We start from the raw sequence: 20,980 nt of genomic DNA, 5'->3' as shown, positions 1-20,980 counted from the left end.
AAGCAGCTTGGAAGCTTAAAAACGCCAGCTGCAGACTAACTAAAGCTATTAAATTTGATTTCCTACAGATTCACTGCCACTTTACTATTGGAACAGGTATTGAATTTACATAAAATCTTCAATGCATTGCAAGAGAAAAGTTGACATAAAAAGGAAGATGACTCAAAAGGATGGATGAAAAATAAAGTGCAATCATTGCATAATTATTTCAGAAAGCTTAACATGATTGAAAATTTCCAGTCGTGTACAAATATAATCTGTTATCAGCATCCTGAATCTGGTTCCTTCATATCCACCCACCGTCCAAGCAAACATATTCATTGATTTGTTTTCCTATAGTATCTATCACTTTGAATGAAAAATTGAGTTGTATCTGTAATGCACTGAATGGAGAGGCTTCATAATTTAAATGAATCCATTGCATCCTCTGGATGATATAAGTCACACTATCCTTTTTTCTCTACTCATAAAAAATGAACCACACCAAATGAGTTTCCATCTCTGCTAATGGGGCTGCCAAGTAGTGCACAAAGCATGCATTAAGTGCTATCAGAAATATGATGTTCAGGTTCAGTTTCTAACACCAAATATGAAGTTCTGCTGCTATCAACAAAGTGAAGCCCAACACAAATAGCTGTTGCCAAAAAGAAGAATCCAGCAAAGGATATGAATTGCGAAAATATTGATAATCCAGAAATTTCCTGTATCAATCCAATGTGTGAGTCAGCTAACACAAGAAGAAAATGGGTACGCATGAAGTTCAGAAAATATGCCATTGATTTCTGATATACAAATTTATTTATTGCTTGCTTATCCATGTAAAAAGGACATCATGTTTCAAACAATATTTTTGTGATAGTTCTAACTTCTAAGTGAAATCCTTGACATAATGATGCTTCTCAAAGGCAATTGATCCACCCAAGTTGAAGAAACTCCTATAAGTTGGAACAAGGCAGATTAATAGGCCAAAATCTGAGTTCCCATTCAAAAACCAACCTCTCTGACGAGTGGGATGTAGGCTATAATTGCACACCCACTAAATTTCTGCCGCATAACCTGATTTTAAAAATTTCCTGGGACAAAGGTAAACTGAGCAAAATATTGGACAATAGCAGGGTTCTAATGGGCCTTTCTGGCCCGTGGCTTGTAAAGCTGGGTCTAGGTTGAAGAAAAAAGGGGCTTTAGGTGTGGGCTAAGCCCGATATACAAGACCACAAATTTGTATTGGTGGGGCCCAGGCTGTACTTGACCCAGCTTTGGACTTTGAGTGCCCCAATCCCAAATCTAATAATACATATTTATCTAGAGGTGAATATAAATTTATATAATTAGATAATTTGGACCATCCATTCATTTTAAGATGAATGGTCCAGATTAGAGGGGAGAAAAACAAACACCATACCACAACTCTTATCCACCAGCCACTCTCCAATCCTCCTCTCTGCTTCCTGCATTTCACCCATTGGCCATTGCTTTCAACCTCCATCTCACCTAAGCCTATCCACTTACCACATCTTCTCCTCGTTCCCCTAATCCAACTGCACCCCTCTCTGCTTCCTGCATTTCCCCCATTGGCCATTGCTTCCAACCTCCATCTCACCTAAGCCTACCCACTAGCCACATCTTCTCCCCATTCCCCTAATCCAACTCTACCCCTCTTCTTCCACTTCCTTCACCCCTCTCCCGCCCAATCCTACACCCCTCTTCTTCCACTTCCTTCACCCCTCTCCCGCCCACTCCTACACCCAGCATTCAACACCCCCTGCTCTCCCCCTTGCTCTTGCCACTCCACTACAGCACTGTCCTGATCTCCCCATGCTGCCACCTGAACGTCACTCAACCAGAGCCCACCTTTACTTACTATGGCCTACGTTTTAATGTTTCATCCCAGGATGGGCCTCCTAGATATTGAGTACAGGCCACGGCCAGGGGCTTCCCTAGATAAGTCAGCTTGAGCCCAGACTTGGCATCTCTCTAGTCTCGAAATGCCCACTCCATCATCAGCCATAGTCAAGTTAAATGAGCAGACATGTAGTCTAGTCAGCTAGCTAGCCCATAATTAATAATAAGTACCAAAAAAATGTAGGAATGTCTGCCACTGTCACATTTAAATGAAAAACGAAAAGTGCCAGCCTGGTGAATAAAAAGTTCCTATTGATATGAATTCCTAGGTGGCTCTGCAACAAAGTTGTGCATCAATTAGATGATGGATCACATCCTGCATTTATTTGTCATACAGGTCGATGTATCATTTTGGAGCAATCTCATGAAGCAAATCAAAACTCATTTATCTTAAAGGCAATCAAAATTTATACTTACAATTGCTGCCTGGAGTAATGTCTCGATCAGAAGCCCAGCAAAACTGTTGATGGAGAACAGGAGGATATATTGTCCATTTGATAGTAGTTGGCCACACCGAACACTGACAAGGCAAGCAAGAGTCTGATAGATCCCACAGATTGTTATGTACAAACAATATGTGACCCAAATCTTTGAAGAAATTCCCATGGAAACACAGAGAATGCCCATCAATGCTGAACCAAGGATGTAGATTGACAGGCAAGATTTACTTGCAAACTTTTCAATATAAATGGCACAATAAGATCCAAGGCTTGCTGCTGCCTCAGATGCTGCTAGAATGTGCCCATTAAGTTTTGACTTTGAGTCAACAGCATCAAAGAGGTTTGTTCCATAATTCTGTACTAAAGAAATACCAGCAAATGCAACAGCCCACCTGCAAAAAATATTTGCGCATGTTCTATTAGTAAAATATGATAATAGCATGGTATGCCGTACCGGCTCAAACTGGATGGTATGGGACGTACCGTACCATACCAGTTTGGTACCGGTACTCAGTATGGATGGCGTATTGACACTATGCTAGTGTGGCCCTGGTACGGGGTCCGGTACCGAGACGGCGAACTTTGGTTAATAGGTGTAAAACTAGTTGGATCTGACATATCAACATTCTTCTCAACAGTACGGGAGTGATAAACAATTCAAAACTTGGGCTAGAGGTTGTACAACTGAAAATTAACCGGTCAAATGAATGCTGAAATTTATTAACAAGTCTTAAATAGGCCATTAGACATCACTGTAGTTGATTTTTCTCTCACCCTTTCCTGTCAAGGTTATAACTTCTTCCACTGCCAGCTTTTCCAGATCCTTCGTCATAACAGTTCATCCATATTAACTTTACAAAAAGAAAAGAAAAGAAAAGGACAAAGAAATAACAATATCCTAGCTCCTTAGAGGGATATACTGCAACAAACTATCATTTGCAATTGCATTGTGATCACATGGTTTTGTCTTAACTTTCAATTGCAATAATATTTAAGGTGCAATTTTGGTTTCTTGATCATTCTTTAGGAAATATCAAACTGTAATTGTTTCATGGTCAAAGTAAAAAAAAAAACCCAGAAAATTGTGATAGTGTGTTTTAATGTCAGAACTACAGGGACCAACAACACTGCACTCTGGAGTCTGAATAGGAAACTCTCGGGCTGAAAATAAGGTAAAGTGGCGACGATACAAACAAATATCAGAACTGGACTAACCACAAAGAGAAAATCTGTAAACTTCGACCATGCCATGTTTCCTTCAACAAAGTAGTCCATCCCTGCTAACAAGTTCAAGGCACCACCGTCAGTTCGCAAATAGTCTGGTTAAACAGCTAGTCCATTATAATTTTAAAACAGTTTTGCTACACAGATAATGATATATAGCTAATCTCATAGATTATTTTTCCAAACAACTCTGCTGCAACCATCAAATGGTATAATGCCTCAATCAAGAATTGATCACAAGCCAGTGCAATGAAAAATTATTACTAAATGCTAATAGAATTTGCAATAATTTAGAAAAAATGTTGGAGATGGCAGATTAAGAGCAAAGTAACTTTGTTTTCACAATATCAGTGATACAATGATCTTTTTTGGTTATTTATTTAAAAGTTGACACAACAACTTTGCATAACTTAATAAAGTATTCATGAGCTTCAATGTGAATTCAACACATTCATTCACCTATCTATTGACTTCGAAGTAACTAAGGACATCTTATAGACAAATGTCCCGTATGTTGAGATTCCACTGAGCTCAAGTCAGGCAGGAATCAATGCTGCCAACAGATTTGGAGGTCCACGAGTCTGGATTGCTTAATCCTTTGACCATTTATTCAATGAGTGGGATCAAAATAATGATAATGTACCATGCAACTTTCCAATAAGCATTATTTTCTATAGGCAGTTATATTTTGACCTTTATAGATTGACATAATGATAAGTAAAAGAACACTGGATGAATGCCTATTCTTGGCTATTGTTGATTAAAGATATGGGCCATTTATTATGAAGCAAAAAATGCACTTGTTTCCATGGTCATTTCATTTTTTTTTGTATTCATATCACACTATATGTCGAGCAGTAGTGCATTAATGCTCCTGTTTGACTCTTGATTTTGTTAAAAGAAAGAGGAGTTCAAAAGAACAAGTTGTTGAAACTATCTTTGGCAAGTCAGATATGCAAGCACGAACATACTGTTATTGAAAAATGTGGTATTATGCAGTTAACAAGTTAAACAAGTCAAACAATTGCCAATAATGTTGGAAAATAATAATGAGTACTGCCTTTTCGAATAAAATGAAGTAAGCTAGACTGTTGGTTTTTGTACAAACCATGAATTATAGAGCTAAATCTTTCAGCTACTGAGATAGAAGCCTACAACCTTTCATTCACCAATCAACTTATATGAGCCCGAGTAGCTAAAGCATAAGATTCGACTTAACTTCCTAATTCCTACAACAAGCTAGAGGGTGAGCCTTGGCAGTAAAATTGCTCCATTGCAAAGTCTATAATCTCGGCACAGGATACCGTATCGGTACCTTATCGGTTCGGTATGGTACGGTGCCGTATATCTCTGTACCAAAATACCTCGGTATGGACCTGTACGCACCTTGGTACGCCTCAGTATAGGTCGGCACGCCTCGGTATAGGGCAGCACGCCTCAGTACGGGATGATACACCTCGGTATACAGCGATATGGCTTGGTACAGATGGTACAGAGCTTGTATCGACTTGAAGGTAAGTTTCGTACCGGTTTTTTCGGGTACGGTACGGTACACCCTGTACCGGATAGTACGGGGCGGTACGGCAGACCATGCTCTATTGTGACCTCAAGGTCATAGGCTAGAAACACGGAAATTGTCTCTCTACACGTTGGGGTAAGATGCGTACATCTGACCCTACAATGGTGGGAGCCTCGTGCACTAGGCCGCCCTTTATTCCTAATTCCTACAACAAGCTGATATCCCACACTACCATCAAACTCACATCACTCAAATAACTTTAGATGGATTCATTTACATAAATTGCAGTCCATGCCTCTAGAACAAACACATTATCGTGCAGGAAAAAATCAAGCTACAAGGTACTCTGAATAGAAATTTATCAGGCAAGGTCACAGAATATGTTGTTCACTAATTTATTTCAAGCTGATGTTGTATGAGACTGGCCATCATTAATTTGAAATATTATCATTATGTCAATTTAACAGAAATACTCACCTTGCTTTGGCCCCAACTACTTGTCAAAGAGGATATGGAGCTCAGAGAATGGTCCTTGGGCAAAAGAAATGTCACGGCACAACATATACCTAGCTACATACACAAAAAATACCACATATTAGGGTAAAAAGAAAGACAAAAGCAAGCCTTTGGGGGCTCAAAGTTAATTATTATGACTAGATGGCACATGGTCAACCACATTATACATACAGCAATTAGAGAAATAACAAAGAATATCCCATAAGAAGCTTCTTGAAAAGCTAGCAACTGACCTGACATAACAAAAGAAAAAATGTAAATTTTAGAACATCAACAATATATGTGCATCAAAGTTTCTTAACATATTTATATAACAAATAGTCAGTCTTACATACCCAATTCAGAAGCCAACATAAAGGATAAAAGCGAGGTTGTTGTAGTTAAACTAGTCTGCAAAAGAAAATAAGACAGTGCAATCAGCTGCTGATGAACAAGATCCACGCATCTCAGAGAATAGATAGTGATGCAAAATATACAGTCTCATGTTAGTTCATTATGAGAAGAGCGCAAAAACAAAAAACAACCAGCACGTGCTACATTGATCTACATTGCTGAAGCAACCCTCATGCCTACTAGGCCAGTAAGCACTTATATTCTTGCAAGCGGGTGGATTTGAAAACAGGGTGGGGGGTGGAAGTTCTGCAATAAAAGAAGCTTCGCTCAATACAGAAGAGTGTATCATGCTTGTCATTCCCACTTGGATGACTCACCAATCATTTTGATGATCCTCATTTACTACTTAAATTTGCATTCCTTTTCTGTCTTTCCTTTCTTCCAATCTCCAGATACAGATTTCTCCTCATCAGCATCAAAGATTTTGCTCGTCTTGTGTAAAGCACGGACTGCCCTAGATCAATCCCATAGTCTAATTTTCAACAAATCTGAAACTAAATATCAGCTTTCAAGAGGCAAGTGCACATATTAACCAACACCAACTTCAGAAAAGAAAATTCAAAAGGCCTGCATGACAGAGACCTATATAAGTAGGAACATGATCATCTTTTCTAGATATGGAAATAAAAACAGACATCAATCAGAGATGCTATCCCATGCAGCATCGGGGGAAGGAATAATTAAGAAAATTGAGCTCATCTTTGAAAAACACAGCTTTCATATCTCTCTGAGTTATCTTGTAGAGACCTATATAAGTACATGCCAAGGGAACATGATCATCTTTTCTAGCTATGGAATAAAAAACAGACATCAATGAGAGATGTTATCTCATGCAGCAACAGGGGAAGGAATTGTTAACAAAATTGAGCTCATCTTTCAAAAACATAGCTTACACAACTCTCTGAGTTGTCTTATGTGCTGCTAAAAGATGGGAAAGGATGAGCCTCCTCTAATCTCCTCAAGAACAAGGATTTCAATATTCACCTTTCTCCAGAACAAGGATTAGAATCTCGAGAATTAGTGTGATACCCAAGGATGCTGTTCCACTGTCCTGAGCGCCGGGATGGGACGATTCGGGAAATGAACCAGGACAGGATGGGGCATCAACTGTCACGAGTGTCGGTACATGAGGCATCCCATTCCAAGGAAAATACAGGACAGCCCTATCCCACAGAATTTAAAACCTTGGCTGTACCTACGGTCAGTCAATATTACACAATTCTCAACATGGTGGTGGTATAGGAACATTATGCCTTGATAAACCTTCATACTGCCACAGCGTGACAGAAAACTGGTCCACTCAATTCAAGTGGAAACCAGACCCTACCATACTAGCTCATGGTTGCCATGGGACCGGTACACATGAGATTTCACCCCTTTCTCCAAAACCAAAATCCTTATAATTCTTGAGTCTAATTTCCACTATCAGCTGGCTATTGAATTGCTATCAGGCGCTCTATGATATCATCTTAATTGCTAAAGTGTGCACCTTCTCTAAGGTCATGACACATAGGTTTGAAATTAAAAGGTGAACAATGTGACATTCTTCAATCCCCAGTTCTCCAGGATCAGTTGGAAACATATTTCCCATCCATATTTGCCAAGGAGTTTTGAGAAGGACATTTAACAAAGTATAGGGTTGATTCTCAATCCACTTTAGAATCGAGATGTAACTCACCCAAAAAAATGTGTAAGTTCACCTCCATCCATGCCTCTTCTTTCCATTCATGATCATTCCCTTTGCTTTCTATGCAAAACAAGCAGATCTCTCCCAGTGAAGAAACATACATGGACAAAATGATTTCAAGATACCAGGGAAAAACACCATCATTCGTATACATAATTACCTCAGCTAGATCATATTATAAATTTTTGATGCAGAATTTCAGGATGTTTCACAATTTCTAGAGTTTCTAAAGATCACCTCAGCTAGCAACAAAAGTCGGTCACCTATATGTCAGGATCTTTATAACGATTAGTGGATTTGCATTATTTAGCATATTCTGCATAATGACAATCATAAAATTCCCCTTAGAATGACAATTTTTTATTTCCATATAAAATAGATTTTGGTTGGTATATGAGTCATTCTGGGTTTACATACAAGTCGTAGGAAACACCTATGCAACTTTGGAAATAAGTACCCTGCACTAATAATTCTGGATTGGCTTGAGGATAACAAATTAGCTTGAAAATAAGTTATGACACAGTGGCGACGACACATAATGCAAATAAATTACCCTTAATTTAGAAAGAAAGATCACCTATTTAGTTTATATATAGTATAAGTCAAGGTGTGCCGTACCGGTCGGTAAAGTACTATACCGGATATATTGTACCGTACCAACATTCGATACGTCTCGCCGTCTCGTATTATACCGCATACCGACACTATAATAGGATGGTACTGTATGGGGTTTGATATCGAGATGGCAAACTACTATAAATTGATTTAACATAAACAACAATCTGATGCAGTCTTCAAAAACACATTGATACCTTACCAAATAATCTCTTTTCCTAGCATAGATATGAAGAATAGTTGATGGCTACAAAAGTCAAAATATATAAACAACTGTACCATGGTTTGATATTGTTCTTCGGAAACAAGAAGAAATATATAAGAGGAGAACACCAACCGTGCCGACACTCCAAAACCATATGTAATCTGGAAAGAAAGTAACTGAAAACAATTAGTAGAATGTAAAATCATTTCATTAATCATAAATTGCACAATTTATGTGAACAAATACTTCACAGAGCTAATTTACTTGGAGAATACCTAACTCAAGTAGTCAATATAGTTGAATGTCAGATATTTGGATCAAGGCTAGCCAAACCAGCATCGGGACCCGTGTCAACTAGGTATCCTGGTCGATATGGTACTAGTACGATACTGTATTGACACACGGTACACACAATTGTGCTAGTCGAGTAACAGTAACCCAAAAACCTCTTCTATTCTTCTGTTTGTTCTCATTCTTCTCACAGTTGAGAACTCGATGAGGGAGGGGGAGGAGAAAAGAAGGTGCCAACTAAGGCCGAGATGGTCAAGGGCCTGACCACGGCCGTTGTCGTTATTGTTGAGATTGAAGAGGCTGAATACGTCGTGGAGGTGCAACGAGTTGAGGCAAGAGGAGCGAAGATAGAATGACAACAAGGGTCCATTGAGGTTTGAGGTGATCAGCAGGGTGGGTGGCGATGGAATCAAGATCAGATTAAGAGTGATAAAAAAAAGGAGAGGAAAGATTGTATGTGACTAGGGTTAGGATTGGGGAGAAATTAAAGAAGAAAGGATGTCCTTGTTCAGCCCTTGGACTGCCCAAACCGGTTGCAACCACTCGAAATCAGGCAAAGCCACAATTTAGCCCAATTTGGCATGGCATGCCTTGAAATGAGTGATTCAGGATGGTTCGGTGAACCAAAATTTGGATATAGCATAATAGCGTATTATATGAGATGTTTCGAGATAGCTAAGTATACTTTGGAATAATTCCCAAGATAATTCCACAAGTTTAATGATCATGCCTTGCTAGTGCTAAAGACACCAATAAAGTGTATTTCATTTTACACTTCTGTAGATATTATATTCATATAATATGCGGGGCATAAATGGATAAATGGTTTTGATTGTATACATCATGCTTTGTCCGGTTGGTGAACGTTACAGCATACTGCAACATTTCAACACTTTGCTCCTTGAGCTCAATTAATATAGTTGCTAAGAGAGCAACTAGATAATGGAAATCACAAGCATGACAGTCACCAACAACTTCGCGCTTAAAGATAAAGCTAATATGCTGGATATAATAATGCGAGCATGATAAACCTTGGTGACCCAGATGCTCATGGTTAGGAAATTGAGGATGGAGGATTTGTCAAAACTCTAGATCTAGCAAGAGAGAAAAATAAGGCCACGCTTTGGAGCTGAGCTATCTCTGGCCTTAAAGGGCAAGAAATAGTGAGTTAGATCTAGAACTGCCCTGATTCATGGCTAGGGCAAAGGGGACCAACAGAGAGAAAAATAAGAACAATGACTCCACTGCCACCAGTCCAGATAGAACAGCTGCAAGTGCTTGGCAAGCTAACAGCCTTGTGAGAATCTGATGAAGATCAGGATCACAGTATCAAGGCATTCAAATTTGAGGAACCTTAAGACTTTGCCAATGTTACCGTTCTGGTTCAAGCGCATGTGGTCAATATTAGATCAAGAAATTCAACAAATCTAGCTACCTTTTGAGTTATTTCTTTATTTTAGTTGATTATTTTCAGTAAGGAGACCTAAAGAAATTGCCAGAGTCACAACCAAAGATACTTGTAAGGTGAACAACATGGGTTGGACCTTAAGAACTTGATATTATTATCTGTAAGAACATTGAGGAAGCCAAGTGGATCTACTGGAACTAAGTCGTACGGCTTTTATCTCCCTTGCAATAACCATATTTTTGTGGCAAATTGTTCTCACACCAAGAAAATACCTCCTTTTCATATATTTAAAAATGAAAAGATTTACTGCATCTGAGGAGAAAAGTTGGCATGAGTAAAATTACCTGCATAATTTGCATTGCTAGAAGCATGGAATGCCGTACCGGTCCGTACCGGCCGGTACGGGCCGGTACGTACCGGTCCGGCCGTGGACCGGTACCGGAACGGATAAAAAACCGGAAATACCGGTTTTTTATCCGAACCGGCCGGTACGGGTGCGTACCGGCCGGTTCGGGCCCGTACCGGCCGGTTCGGGCCCGTACCGGCCGGTTCGGGCCCGTACCGGCCGGTTCGGGCCCGTACCGGCCGGTTCGGAGCCCGTACCGGCCGGTACGCACCTCGTACCGGTGCGAACCGGCCGGTTCGCACCGGTACGATTTTTTTTTTAGAACCACAGCGCCGCGCGCTGTGGTTTTTGAAACCACCGCGTACCGGCCGGTACGGGACCGGTACCAGCCGGTACGTACCGGACCGGACCGGTACCGTACCGGTCCGGCCGGCCACCGGTACGCCGACCGGTACCGGTACGGCGGACCTTGGCTAGAAGTGACTGCCCAATCCAAACAATCAGGTACGTAATAAGCACTCCAAAAGCCCCTAAAATAGTAGAATTCCTAGTTAGAAACATTTTATAAGGAACAAAGCTTTGATCAAGCTGGCATACAAGTTAAATGTTTAACACTCATACATAGCAAATATAATGAAACCTGTGTTTCAGGGAAGGCTACCATCTGGTCTGGCATCATATTTAAGAGCTCCAACGAATAACAAAGATAGTAATGATCAACTATGAATGATGGAAAAACCCAGTCATTTATGCGGTGTTTGGATATTATCACAAACAAGAAGTATTTCATATGAGTAAACTCATACTACTAACCAGCGCCGCTCCTTCCCCTTTCAAGTACTGCATCAGGATCAATTCTAGCAATATTTGACCTGACCCACCAAGATGACTCAAACCTGAGTCAACCTGACATGAACTTAGTGGGTTTAAAGCATAGCTGAGTTTAGCTTATAGTTGACCTTATTAACATTTTGGTTACATGCGATAGGTGTGGTTTTAGCAACTTGACCCGCCAACCAGGTCATGTAGACATGATGATAAGAACCTGAAAATGACCCAACAACAACCCATTTAACTATGCACATTATGGATGTCACTTGTTAAATTTCATTATAAAATATTATACAGATGAATATGATAAGAAAATGTAAAATTACAAAGTAGTAACAAAGAAAAACAATTAATCAGTTAATGGAGCCAGCATTGGGTTTACCATGTCAGATCAGGTTTAATTGTCTTGAGGTCAGCTTAATAGGTTATCGTGTCATCTTGGACATGAGCCAAACCGACCTGTTCATTACACATGTAACAAGTGTCAAGTTGCTTTACCTATTTAATAAACATTTTATTCAGGTTTAACCCACTTATTAAACATGTTAGGTTTGGGATGATAATTCTGTTGTGAAGCCTATTTTTGAACCTAACATGAACTCAACCATTCCACCTATAATTTTGGTACTCCACTTTTATGCCAAATATAGATAGCGAGCCTTGGCGCAATGGTAAGGTTACTTTATTATGATTTGGTGGCAAGTGTTCGAAACACAAATAGCCTCTCCATATGCAGCGGCAAAGCTGCATACATTTGACCCTCCCCATACCCCACAACCGCGGGAGCCTCGTGCACTGCACTGCCTTTTTTGTTTCTATGCTAAATAATAAATTTATAATGAACAAATCAGAGTGCCACCCTTTTTTACTTCTACGCCAAATAATAAATTTATAATGAACAAATATGTGTCACTGCATCAAAATTTTCATAACCACCTCACTACCACAGCGAAACTTTCTCTTCAGACTTCGCAATTCTAACAATTCACTAGCCAAAAGGAGTGAAAGGAAACCAAAGCAAAAAAGAACCAGCTTTTGGATTAGACTGAATTTTATAAATTTTCCATATGAAATTTTAAGCAATGGGCCAAAAATATCTCCTTTACACATAGGAATTGGATAAGCCATGAGCGCTCTAGTTTATCAGTTATTGAGGATATTTTATATATATATATATACATAATAATTAATATAGATATTATACATATATAAAGCCAAACAGAGGCTGCATACATGCATCACTTCTTGATAAATAATTGAACATGTATTGTAAACATTAGATAACGAGCATTGCCCAATTTTGCAAGGCACTCAAATAGTTCATTAGATGCTATGAAATATTGGCAAATCTGTAGAAGAAATACTTGATAAATGCCATCAGTACTTTCATTCAAGATACTGAAAGAAAATATGGAAACAACAGGGACTTAACATGGTCAACATTGTATGGTCTCTTACCTAAAATTATCAGTACCTTATGTGAAAGATACAAGCATACCGGTGCCATAAGCAATGTGAATATAAGTTGAGAATAGACACTGATAGGAAATATGTCGACTGTGACCTGCAAATAGATAGACCACTTTACAATGTTTGAAACTTTAATAATTATCAACAAGAACATATCTACCTTGGCATCCTGTATATTACAGAATTTTACAAATCTAGCATGGTCACTGAATTACTGGAAGCTGATGGGGCTTCCCATCAATTCCTCCAAGGTTAAAAAAAGTCTAATTACTGAAAGAAAAAACTAAGAAAATGCTATATGAGAAAAACTACTGCATCTCAAAAATACTGCATGATGTGTAAATGACAATGTTGATGGTGCTTCTTAGAGAATGCTCTTAATTGATGACAACAACAGATAGGATCCCTAATACATGCTAACAAAGAATCTGAATTTGCCGCAAAAGTTTGTAATAAAAGAACACAAGCATGTTCTGTTCTGAAAATACACAAAGGGTAAGAAAACAATATGAATATCTTTCAAAAAAAAGTAGAAAAAGGAAAGTGAGTATTATAATTAAGCCAATCTCAATATGTTGATATTATTTTATACCTCAACCCAGGGTCGGTGGAACCATCCCAAAACGGGCAGTTCCAACTGTACTGGTGGCTCACCAATACGGTTCCGGCAACGAAAACGAAACCCATTGCCGGAACCGGAGAAGGAGAAGAAAAGAGAGAGCGAGCGGGGGAGGGAGGGAGAAGGAGAGGGCGGGATGCCGGCAGAGGCCGGCTTCGCTTCCCGTGGCCGAGGCTGGCCTCCGCTGGCCGTCCCTCTCCCTCCCTTTCTCCCCCTTCTCTCTCTCTCTCTCTCTCTCTTTCTCTCTCTCCCATGGTCTGCTTGTTGTCTTCTCCGTCGGTATAGGCCCGGCACGGCCCATACCAACTTGTGCCGCCGGGCAACAGGTATGGTGCCTGGTATCGATTCCGCCGACCTTGCCTCAATCCAATATAATAATATTTTCTCCCATACAAACTTCAAAAAATATTTAAGGTCATGATGATAAGAAGATTGGCCAACCAGATATTTCAGAAACTAAGCTTGCAAAATGTCACTGCCCCCAATATATTACCTATAAGGCATCGATATCTCGACTTTACAGCCATAAATCCTCATTGCTTCCCAGATCTGCTGTAACTACAATGTTTCAAGCTTTTTTATTGGTCTTTTTGGTGTTCTGGGCCACGGAACTGACTGCAAGTATCTTACTGTTTTGCACATACTCAGGAGCATTTTTATTCATCTTCGCCAGTTATATTGCAATGCACCAGCAGAAGTTTGTATCTTTCTCAAGCATGTTTCCATAGCTAGTAACAGTTATCCACTTCCTATACCTAATATTTCCAACAGGTAGCAGGATACACAGGCATGTTGCAACTATAGAGCCGGTTTTCTGACTATAACGTAAACTGTACTCCAATATATGAAATGGGTACCACATCTTGAGTGTGAAATATTGGTGTCCAAGACTGCAACACATGTTTCCATCAAATACACCAAAAGGAGAGGAACAAGTTTCAGAAACTCTTTAGCTTAGCTATGTGAGGGCCCGGCCTATTGACCAATCCGCACTTGATTTGGGCTTGTGGGGCGGCTCGAAGAGGCCAACCCAGCCCTTCACATGCGCTACTAGGAGTCTCCTTCCTCTCCGATTCCGATCGCGATCGTGCCGGAATATCAGGTGATTCAAGGCGATCCGAACAATGAAAAGCTTGGGTATTTGTCTTTTTAAGATCCCCCATCCTTCTCCTTTGAGATCCATCAAAGAAGAGGCTAGATTTCTCATGATTTCAACCTTTCTTCTTGAGGTTCTTCCTCTGATTTCTATTGGATAGAGTCGCCAGAATACCTCGCCGAACCGAGGTAAGAGTTATTCATCTTCTTCTCTTTCATCTTTGTCCTTCGTTTTGAGCCGGCAATCGTTGGAACTTCGTCTAAAACAGGGCACCCTACTTTGGTCTTCTTCCACCACTTTTAGCGACTGCTAGCTGCCGAGTTTGGCCAAGGTTGCAGCTGCCTGTGGTTGCCGTCGGGTGGGCAGCAGGGCCACCGTGGATGCCACCTATTGCTGGCGAGGGAGAAGGAAGAAGGAGACGAAGATGGATTCCTCCCTCTTCTCTATTTTCTCTCTCCTCTCTACTTTCTCTTTCTAGAAGTATAGGGTCCTGTCGACCCGATTTATGAACCCGAGTTGACCCCTAGAAAGAGGCCTTGCACTGCCTTGTGCCCAGGCCGCCTACTGGACCGTTCACCTTGGCCCTATTGAATGTCCCTGAAACCTCCATTGATGACTCATATTGATTGACCTTGGCCCTAATTGAGTCCGATTTATTGAGCAAATCGTCTAGACCTGACCCACACAAAACCATCGTATGCCCGATCAAATCTTCATGAATTATTTCATTAAAATTATTAATTAAAAATTAATTTTACTGTTAATATTTCAAATATGTCTAGCGGGGTCGCCTAGCGAAGTCTGACAGTCTAAGTAGATCTTACACTCCTTATTGTTTTTCAAATTATCATATTTTTTCTGTATAAAATTCGCTTGTAAAAATATCATATTTTTCTTAAAATTATAGATCAATATATGTGTTATGAAAATCAAGCTTTATTATAAAAAATAGTTTCATGAATGTTTTAATGAAATAGCTTCGTTATAAAATATGAATTTGAGCATGCCATTAGTATTTTTTCATCTATTTATGTGTATGTTTTAAGAAAAATATATAAATATTTGAAAAGCTCTTAGATAGCTATGTACGACCCTCGCCTGCTAGTATAATAGTTAGTATGCGGCCCCGCCAATAGGTATAATAGTTGGCATACGGCCCCGCCAGCGGGTATAATAGTTGGCATGCGGCCTCGACAACGAGTATAATAGTTGGCATGCGGCCCCGCCAGCGGGTATAATAGTTGGCATGCGGCCCCACCGACGTGTATAATAGTTGGTATATGGCCCTCGCTAGTGGGTATAATAGTTGGCAGACTGTGACATGCAGTCGATTACAACTCTATCACGGGTCTAAAGTGATTATAGCACGAATATTTGTGAGTATTGTTTTGATCCATGACAAGATTAAATGGCATGAAGAATAATTTACGAATTTATTTGCAATATAAACTTGGAACTATGTTTATGAAAGACGGATGATTTGTTCATGCATAATTTGCCTTATGACTTGTGTTAATATACTATACTATGAAATATTTTATTTTATAATATCTATTATTTTTTTTAAATGATGCATTGATATGAAAAAACTTATGCTTGATCCGGTAAGATAGAATAAGATCTACTTACTGAGCTGTGTCGCTTATATATCTCCTTTCTTTATTTTTCTCTCCAGGCGAATAGAGTCTGTAAAGATGAAGGATGGTCCAGGCTTGGAGTTCGTGCTAGATTGTTTGGCAAATTATATAGCAGAACTTTAGTTCTTTAGTTGTTTATGAATTTGTAGCTTAGTAATCTTCTAAATATTGAGGATTATGGGTTCGTATTTATATTTGATGTAGATGCTTTGAACCAATATTCGCATTTAATGAATAATGAATTTGAAGTTTTATTTATTATATTTTCGTTGAGATGAATTTGGAAGTTAAGATGGATTTGAAATTTAAATAAAATGTTTGGCTTCGTGTTATCATGGGTTGTACCCCTCGGTAGCACAACCATGTGATGCTCTGGATCTGGGTGGTGACAAAATGGTATCAAAGCAATAGGTTTGGTCATAAGTTAAGCTTAAAAGTCTAGTAATGGGTAGAACTTAAGTTTAGATTTATGATTCGTAAAGTTAGGCATAGGATGAGTATAGAAGAGTTAATTTAGATCAGAATTGCGCAGCGGGAGTATGGAGGAGAAGAAGACTCAGTACCTTTAAAGAAAGAAGATATATTAATTTTGATAACAAATTTTTTTTAAAGGGAGAAGAATATGAGGGCCTGGTCCATTGACCGGTTCGCACTTGATTTGGGTTTATGGGCCGGCCCGAAGAGGCCAGCCCAACCCTTCACATGCGCTGCACATGAGGGATCAGGGAGGGAAGACTCCGGCAAGGAGAGTCCTTCCTTCCCGATTTCGATAGCAGTCGCGCCGAAATATTAGGTGATTCAAGGCGATCTGAACACCAAAAAGCTTGGATATTTGCCTATTTAAGATCCCCCATCCTCCTCCTTTGAGATCCATCAAATAAGAGGCTAGAATTCTCGCGATTTCAAGCTTTCTTCTCGAGGTTCTTCCTCCAATTTCTGTCGAGTAGAGTCGCCAAAATGTTTTGCTAGACTGAGCTAAGAGTTCATCTTCTTCTCTTTCATCTTTGTAGTTTTGGCCTTTGTTTTGAGCCAGCAATTGCCGGAACTTCATCTAAAACAGGGCACCCCTGTTTTGGTCTTCTTTCATTATTTTTAGCCGCCGTCGGCCGCCGGGTTTGGCTGGGGTTGTGGCTGCTGTCGGGTGGGCAGTAGAGCCACTGCAAATGCCACCTATTGCCAGCGATAAGGAAGAAAGGAGACGGGAAAGATGATGGATTCTTTCCTCTTCTCTATTTTCTCTCTTTCTCTCTCCTCTCTACTTTCTCTCTCTAGAAGATCTATGATTTCTAGTATAGGGTTCCATCGACCCGATTTATGAATCCGAGTTGATCTCTAGAAAAAGGCCTTGAGCTGCCTTGGTGCTTGGGCCGCCTACTGGACTCATCACCCTAGCCCTATCGAATATCTCTGAAACCTCTATTGATGAACCATGTTGATTGATCTTGGCCCTGATTGAGTCCAATTCATTAAGTGAATCATCTAGACTTGAGCCACACGAAGCCACCATACGCCCGGTCAAGTCTTCTGGAATTATTTATTAAAGTTATTAATTAGAAATTAATTTTGTTGTTAATATTTCAAATAGATCTAGCGGAGTCTGATAGTATAAAATAAAAGAAGTAAGTAGATCTTGCACTCCTTACTGTTTTTTAAATTATCATATTTTTTTTGCATAAAATTCGCTTGTGAAAATATCATATTTTTCTTAAAATTATGGATTAACATATGTATTATGAAAATCATGCTTTATTATGAAAAATAGTTTCATAAATGTTTTAATGAAATAGCTTTATCATGAAATATGAATCTGATCATACCATTAGTGATTTTTCATCTATTTATGTATATGTATTAAGAAAATGGTAAAAATATTTGAAAGGCTTTCAGATAGCTATGTACGGCCCTCGCCAGCAAATATAATAGTTGGTATATGGCCCCGCCAGCGGATATAACAGTTGGCATACGGCTCCGCCAACATGTATAATAGTTGGCATACGGTCTCGCCAATGGGTATAATAGTTGGTATACGACCCTTGCCAGCGTGTATAATAGTTGGCACATGCAGTCGATTACGATTTTATCACGGGTATTAAGTGACCATAGCACGAATATCTATGAGCAATATTTTGATTCATGATAGAGTTAAATGACATGAAGAATGATTTATGAATTTATTTGCAATATAAACTTGAAACTATATTTATGAAAGATAGACAATTTGTTCATACATGATTTGCTTTATGACTTGTTATAATATACTGTACTATGAAATGCTTTATTTTGTAATATCTGTTATTTTCTTTAAACGATGCATTGACATGAAAAAGCTTATGCTTGATCCAGTAAGGTAGAGTAAGATTTACTTACTGAGCTGTGTCGCTCATATATCTTTTTTTTTTTTAATTTTTCTCTCCAGGCGAATAGGGTCAGTAAGGACGAAGGATAGTGTAGGCTTAGAGTTTGTGCTAACAAGCTTGGCGAATTATACAGCAGAACTTTAGTTCTTTAGTTTTTTATGAATTTGTAGCTTAGTAATCTTCTAAATATTGAAAATTATGGATTGGTATTTATGTTTGATGTAGATGCTCCGAACCAATATTGGTTGCATTTAATGAATAATGAAATTATACTTTTATTTATTATATTTCTTTTGAGATGAATTTGGAAGTTAAGATAGATTTAAAATTTAAATGAAATGTTTGGCTTCGTGTTATCACGGGTTTTACCTCTTGGTAGCAGGACCATGTCATTCTCTGAGGTGTGACAAGCTATGAACAAAATTGGACCACTTTAGAGCTTTCATGTCCACAATTCTTCAGAAGCACCCTCTTAATGCTTAAACTACGTATTGCATAAGTACTCTTTCAATATCCTGGTCTAATATTATAACATCCCAAGTCCCAACATAAAGGTCATCATTGAAATGTCTGCCAACAAGACCAAAATCCTACCTTCTAACAAAAAAAAAAAGCATCAAAATCGCGTAAAGCGTCAAAGTTGGATGCCCTAAATCAGTTCTTCCTTAAATCGCTAGCAGAAAAGAAAAAGAAAAACTCACACTGCATTTCTGTCAAATCCTGGAAATTTTTAAAATTCACGGATAAAAAGAAAAATCATTCGGACTCAAATATAGTTTCCTAATACTAGAAAATGGGTCTTAAATCGATTGAATCGTGGGGCAAGCAAAGAACCTGGTGATTGGAGAACTTCTTGACGGAGGTGATGTAAGGGACGAAGTAGGGCTCGATCGGGAGGAACTGAGAAGAGAAGGAGTAGACGAGGAGAACGGCGAGCGTAGACCTGGGGATTGAGCTGCTGCCAGGAATCAGAGACGTCAGCCAGCGCCGCCACTCCTCCATCTCTCACCGCAAAATGGAAAGAGCAAACCCTATGTCCCAAGGATCCCGCCGTCCTCCGGCCAGAAGGGACCGAATAACCGCCGGAGAGCACCGTTCTCCGACGGCCGGGCGGCGGGAGGGAGAGGACTTGCCGCAGACAGTCGCCGTTTCCCTTCCTGCCCGTTCGAGTCGTGCGGTTTTTTGAAAGTCCAACTACGAGCCCGGAGCGCTTCGGACTTTTTTGTTTTCGATTCCATGTGGTGGTATTCGAAATGCCCGTTTTAGTAAAATAATAATAATAATAATAATAATATTTTTAATTAGTCACTAATAAGAAAAGGGTTTCAATAACGCCGTTATTTTCTGTACAATGGGACCGGCCAAAACTGCAGTATGGACTGCACAAACAATTATCTATGCTCAAGTACTAAGAAAATACACCCTGCAAGATTGAAATCTAATAAATAGAGCTATGACCATGGTACATCATATCATACTGGACCTTTGATACCGACATTCATTACCGATCCGACCGATACAGTAATAAAATGACACCAATATCAAATTTAGTACTGAGATAATATATTTTGGATGAGATAAATCTTGGAACTAAAAGAATTATTATAGTTGGAAATCCAAACTTGTCCAAATTTAAATTATTTAGAATTTAAAAAATATACTTATTATTACCCTCTACTATTTTTTATAATAAAAATAATAATTAATAATGAAAAATAAAGACGTTTATTGTCCAAGAAACTGCTGATCAAATTTTTTTTTTTTGATTGAATAACAATTACTCGTCAACTGGTACTGCAATATAAATTTTTGAAAAGTTATTTTGCTTAGATGAATAGTGAAATTCTGTATAAAGAATTATTTTCATTATAGGACAATTGTTATAAAAAAAATAATAGTTAGACAATGATTGTCGTTTAAATACAATCGAATCTATATTGCATTATAAAATGAATTTTTAAATTTCAAAATGTTCCCTACAGGATTTTGCTATTACATTTTTTCTGGACCATAATGTTCTTCAAAAGTAATTCAAAAATAGACTTACTTCAAAAAATATTCTAATTTGAAGATGTATTTGTCCCCATTTTTTGTTCCTAGTTAGTTGGTGCCTTAGTATCAACTTTTCTATTGTTTGGGTTTTTCTAAAGACTTTCTGTTGATTCATAACAAATAAGGAAGCTAACAAGGAATAATGGACATAGCATCATCGCTTAATTTGTAGGTTTTTTTGCATTAATACCTTCAAAAAATTCAAATTCGTGTGAATACCCCCTTAAAACTTATCTTTATATCTATATCTTTATAAAATATTATCTCTGCACAAATGCCGTATTAACTATTCTTCTAACATCGTTAATAAAAATCATATTTATTTTAATTTAAAATAAAATAAAATTTTTAAATTACCGTTTTGCCTCTATT

General features: G+C 38.7%; 1 protein-coding gene across 10 annotated transcripts; it reads right to left on the bottom strand.

Annotated features, from left to right (window-relative positions):
* Nucleotides 1-171: 171 nt before the first annotated feature.
* On the bottom strand, nt 172-19,789 carry LOC103721354 (uncharacterized). 10 transcript variants are annotated; one of them, XM_088704094.2, is made up of 12 exons: nt 19,391-19,432; nt 11,506-12,941; nt 11,360-11,418; nt 11,027-11,266; nt 10,545-10,568; nt 8,576-8,662; nt 5,937-5,991; nt 5,773-5,834; nt 5,563-5,655; nt 3,558-3,622; nt 2,320-2,734; nt 172-701 (listed from the first exon to the last, which is right to left on the bottom strand). In XM_088704094.2, exons 4-12 carry the CDS (start codon nt 11,105-11,107, stop codon nt 540-542), a joined length of 1,044 nt encoding a protein of 347 aa, XP_088560220.2. In that variant the 5' UTR covers nt 11,108-11,266; nt 11,360-11,418; nt 11,506-12,941; nt 19,391-19,432; the 3' UTR covers nt 172-539. The 10 variants fall into 10 exon arrangements, with proteins under 10 accessions (XP_088560220.2, XP_026665927.4, XP_008809750.4 ...); XM_026810126.4 differs by lacking the exon at nt 11,360-11,418 and having other exon boundaries at nt 11,027-11,076; nt 12,836-12,941; nt 19,391-19,789; XM_008811528.4 differs by lacking the exon at nt 11,360-11,418 and having other exon boundaries at nt 3,558-3,619; nt 11,027-11,076; nt 12,836-12,941; nt 19,391-19,788.
* Between the last annotated feature and the right edge of the window lie 1,191 nt (nt 19,790-20,980).

The sequence above is a fragment of the Phoenix dactylifera genome, chromosome 9, assembly GCF_051530095.1.
Source record: "Phoenix dactylifera cultivar Ajwa chromosome 9, Ajwa_hap1_PhDact_Kaust_v1.1, whole genome shotgun sequence".
NCBI lineage: Eukaryota > Viridiplantae > Streptophyta > Magnoliopsida > Arecales > Arecaceae > Phoenix > Phoenix dactylifera.
Note: the sequence above shows the minus strand (reverse complement) of the source record. Positions and strands in the feature narration are given on the sequence as shown.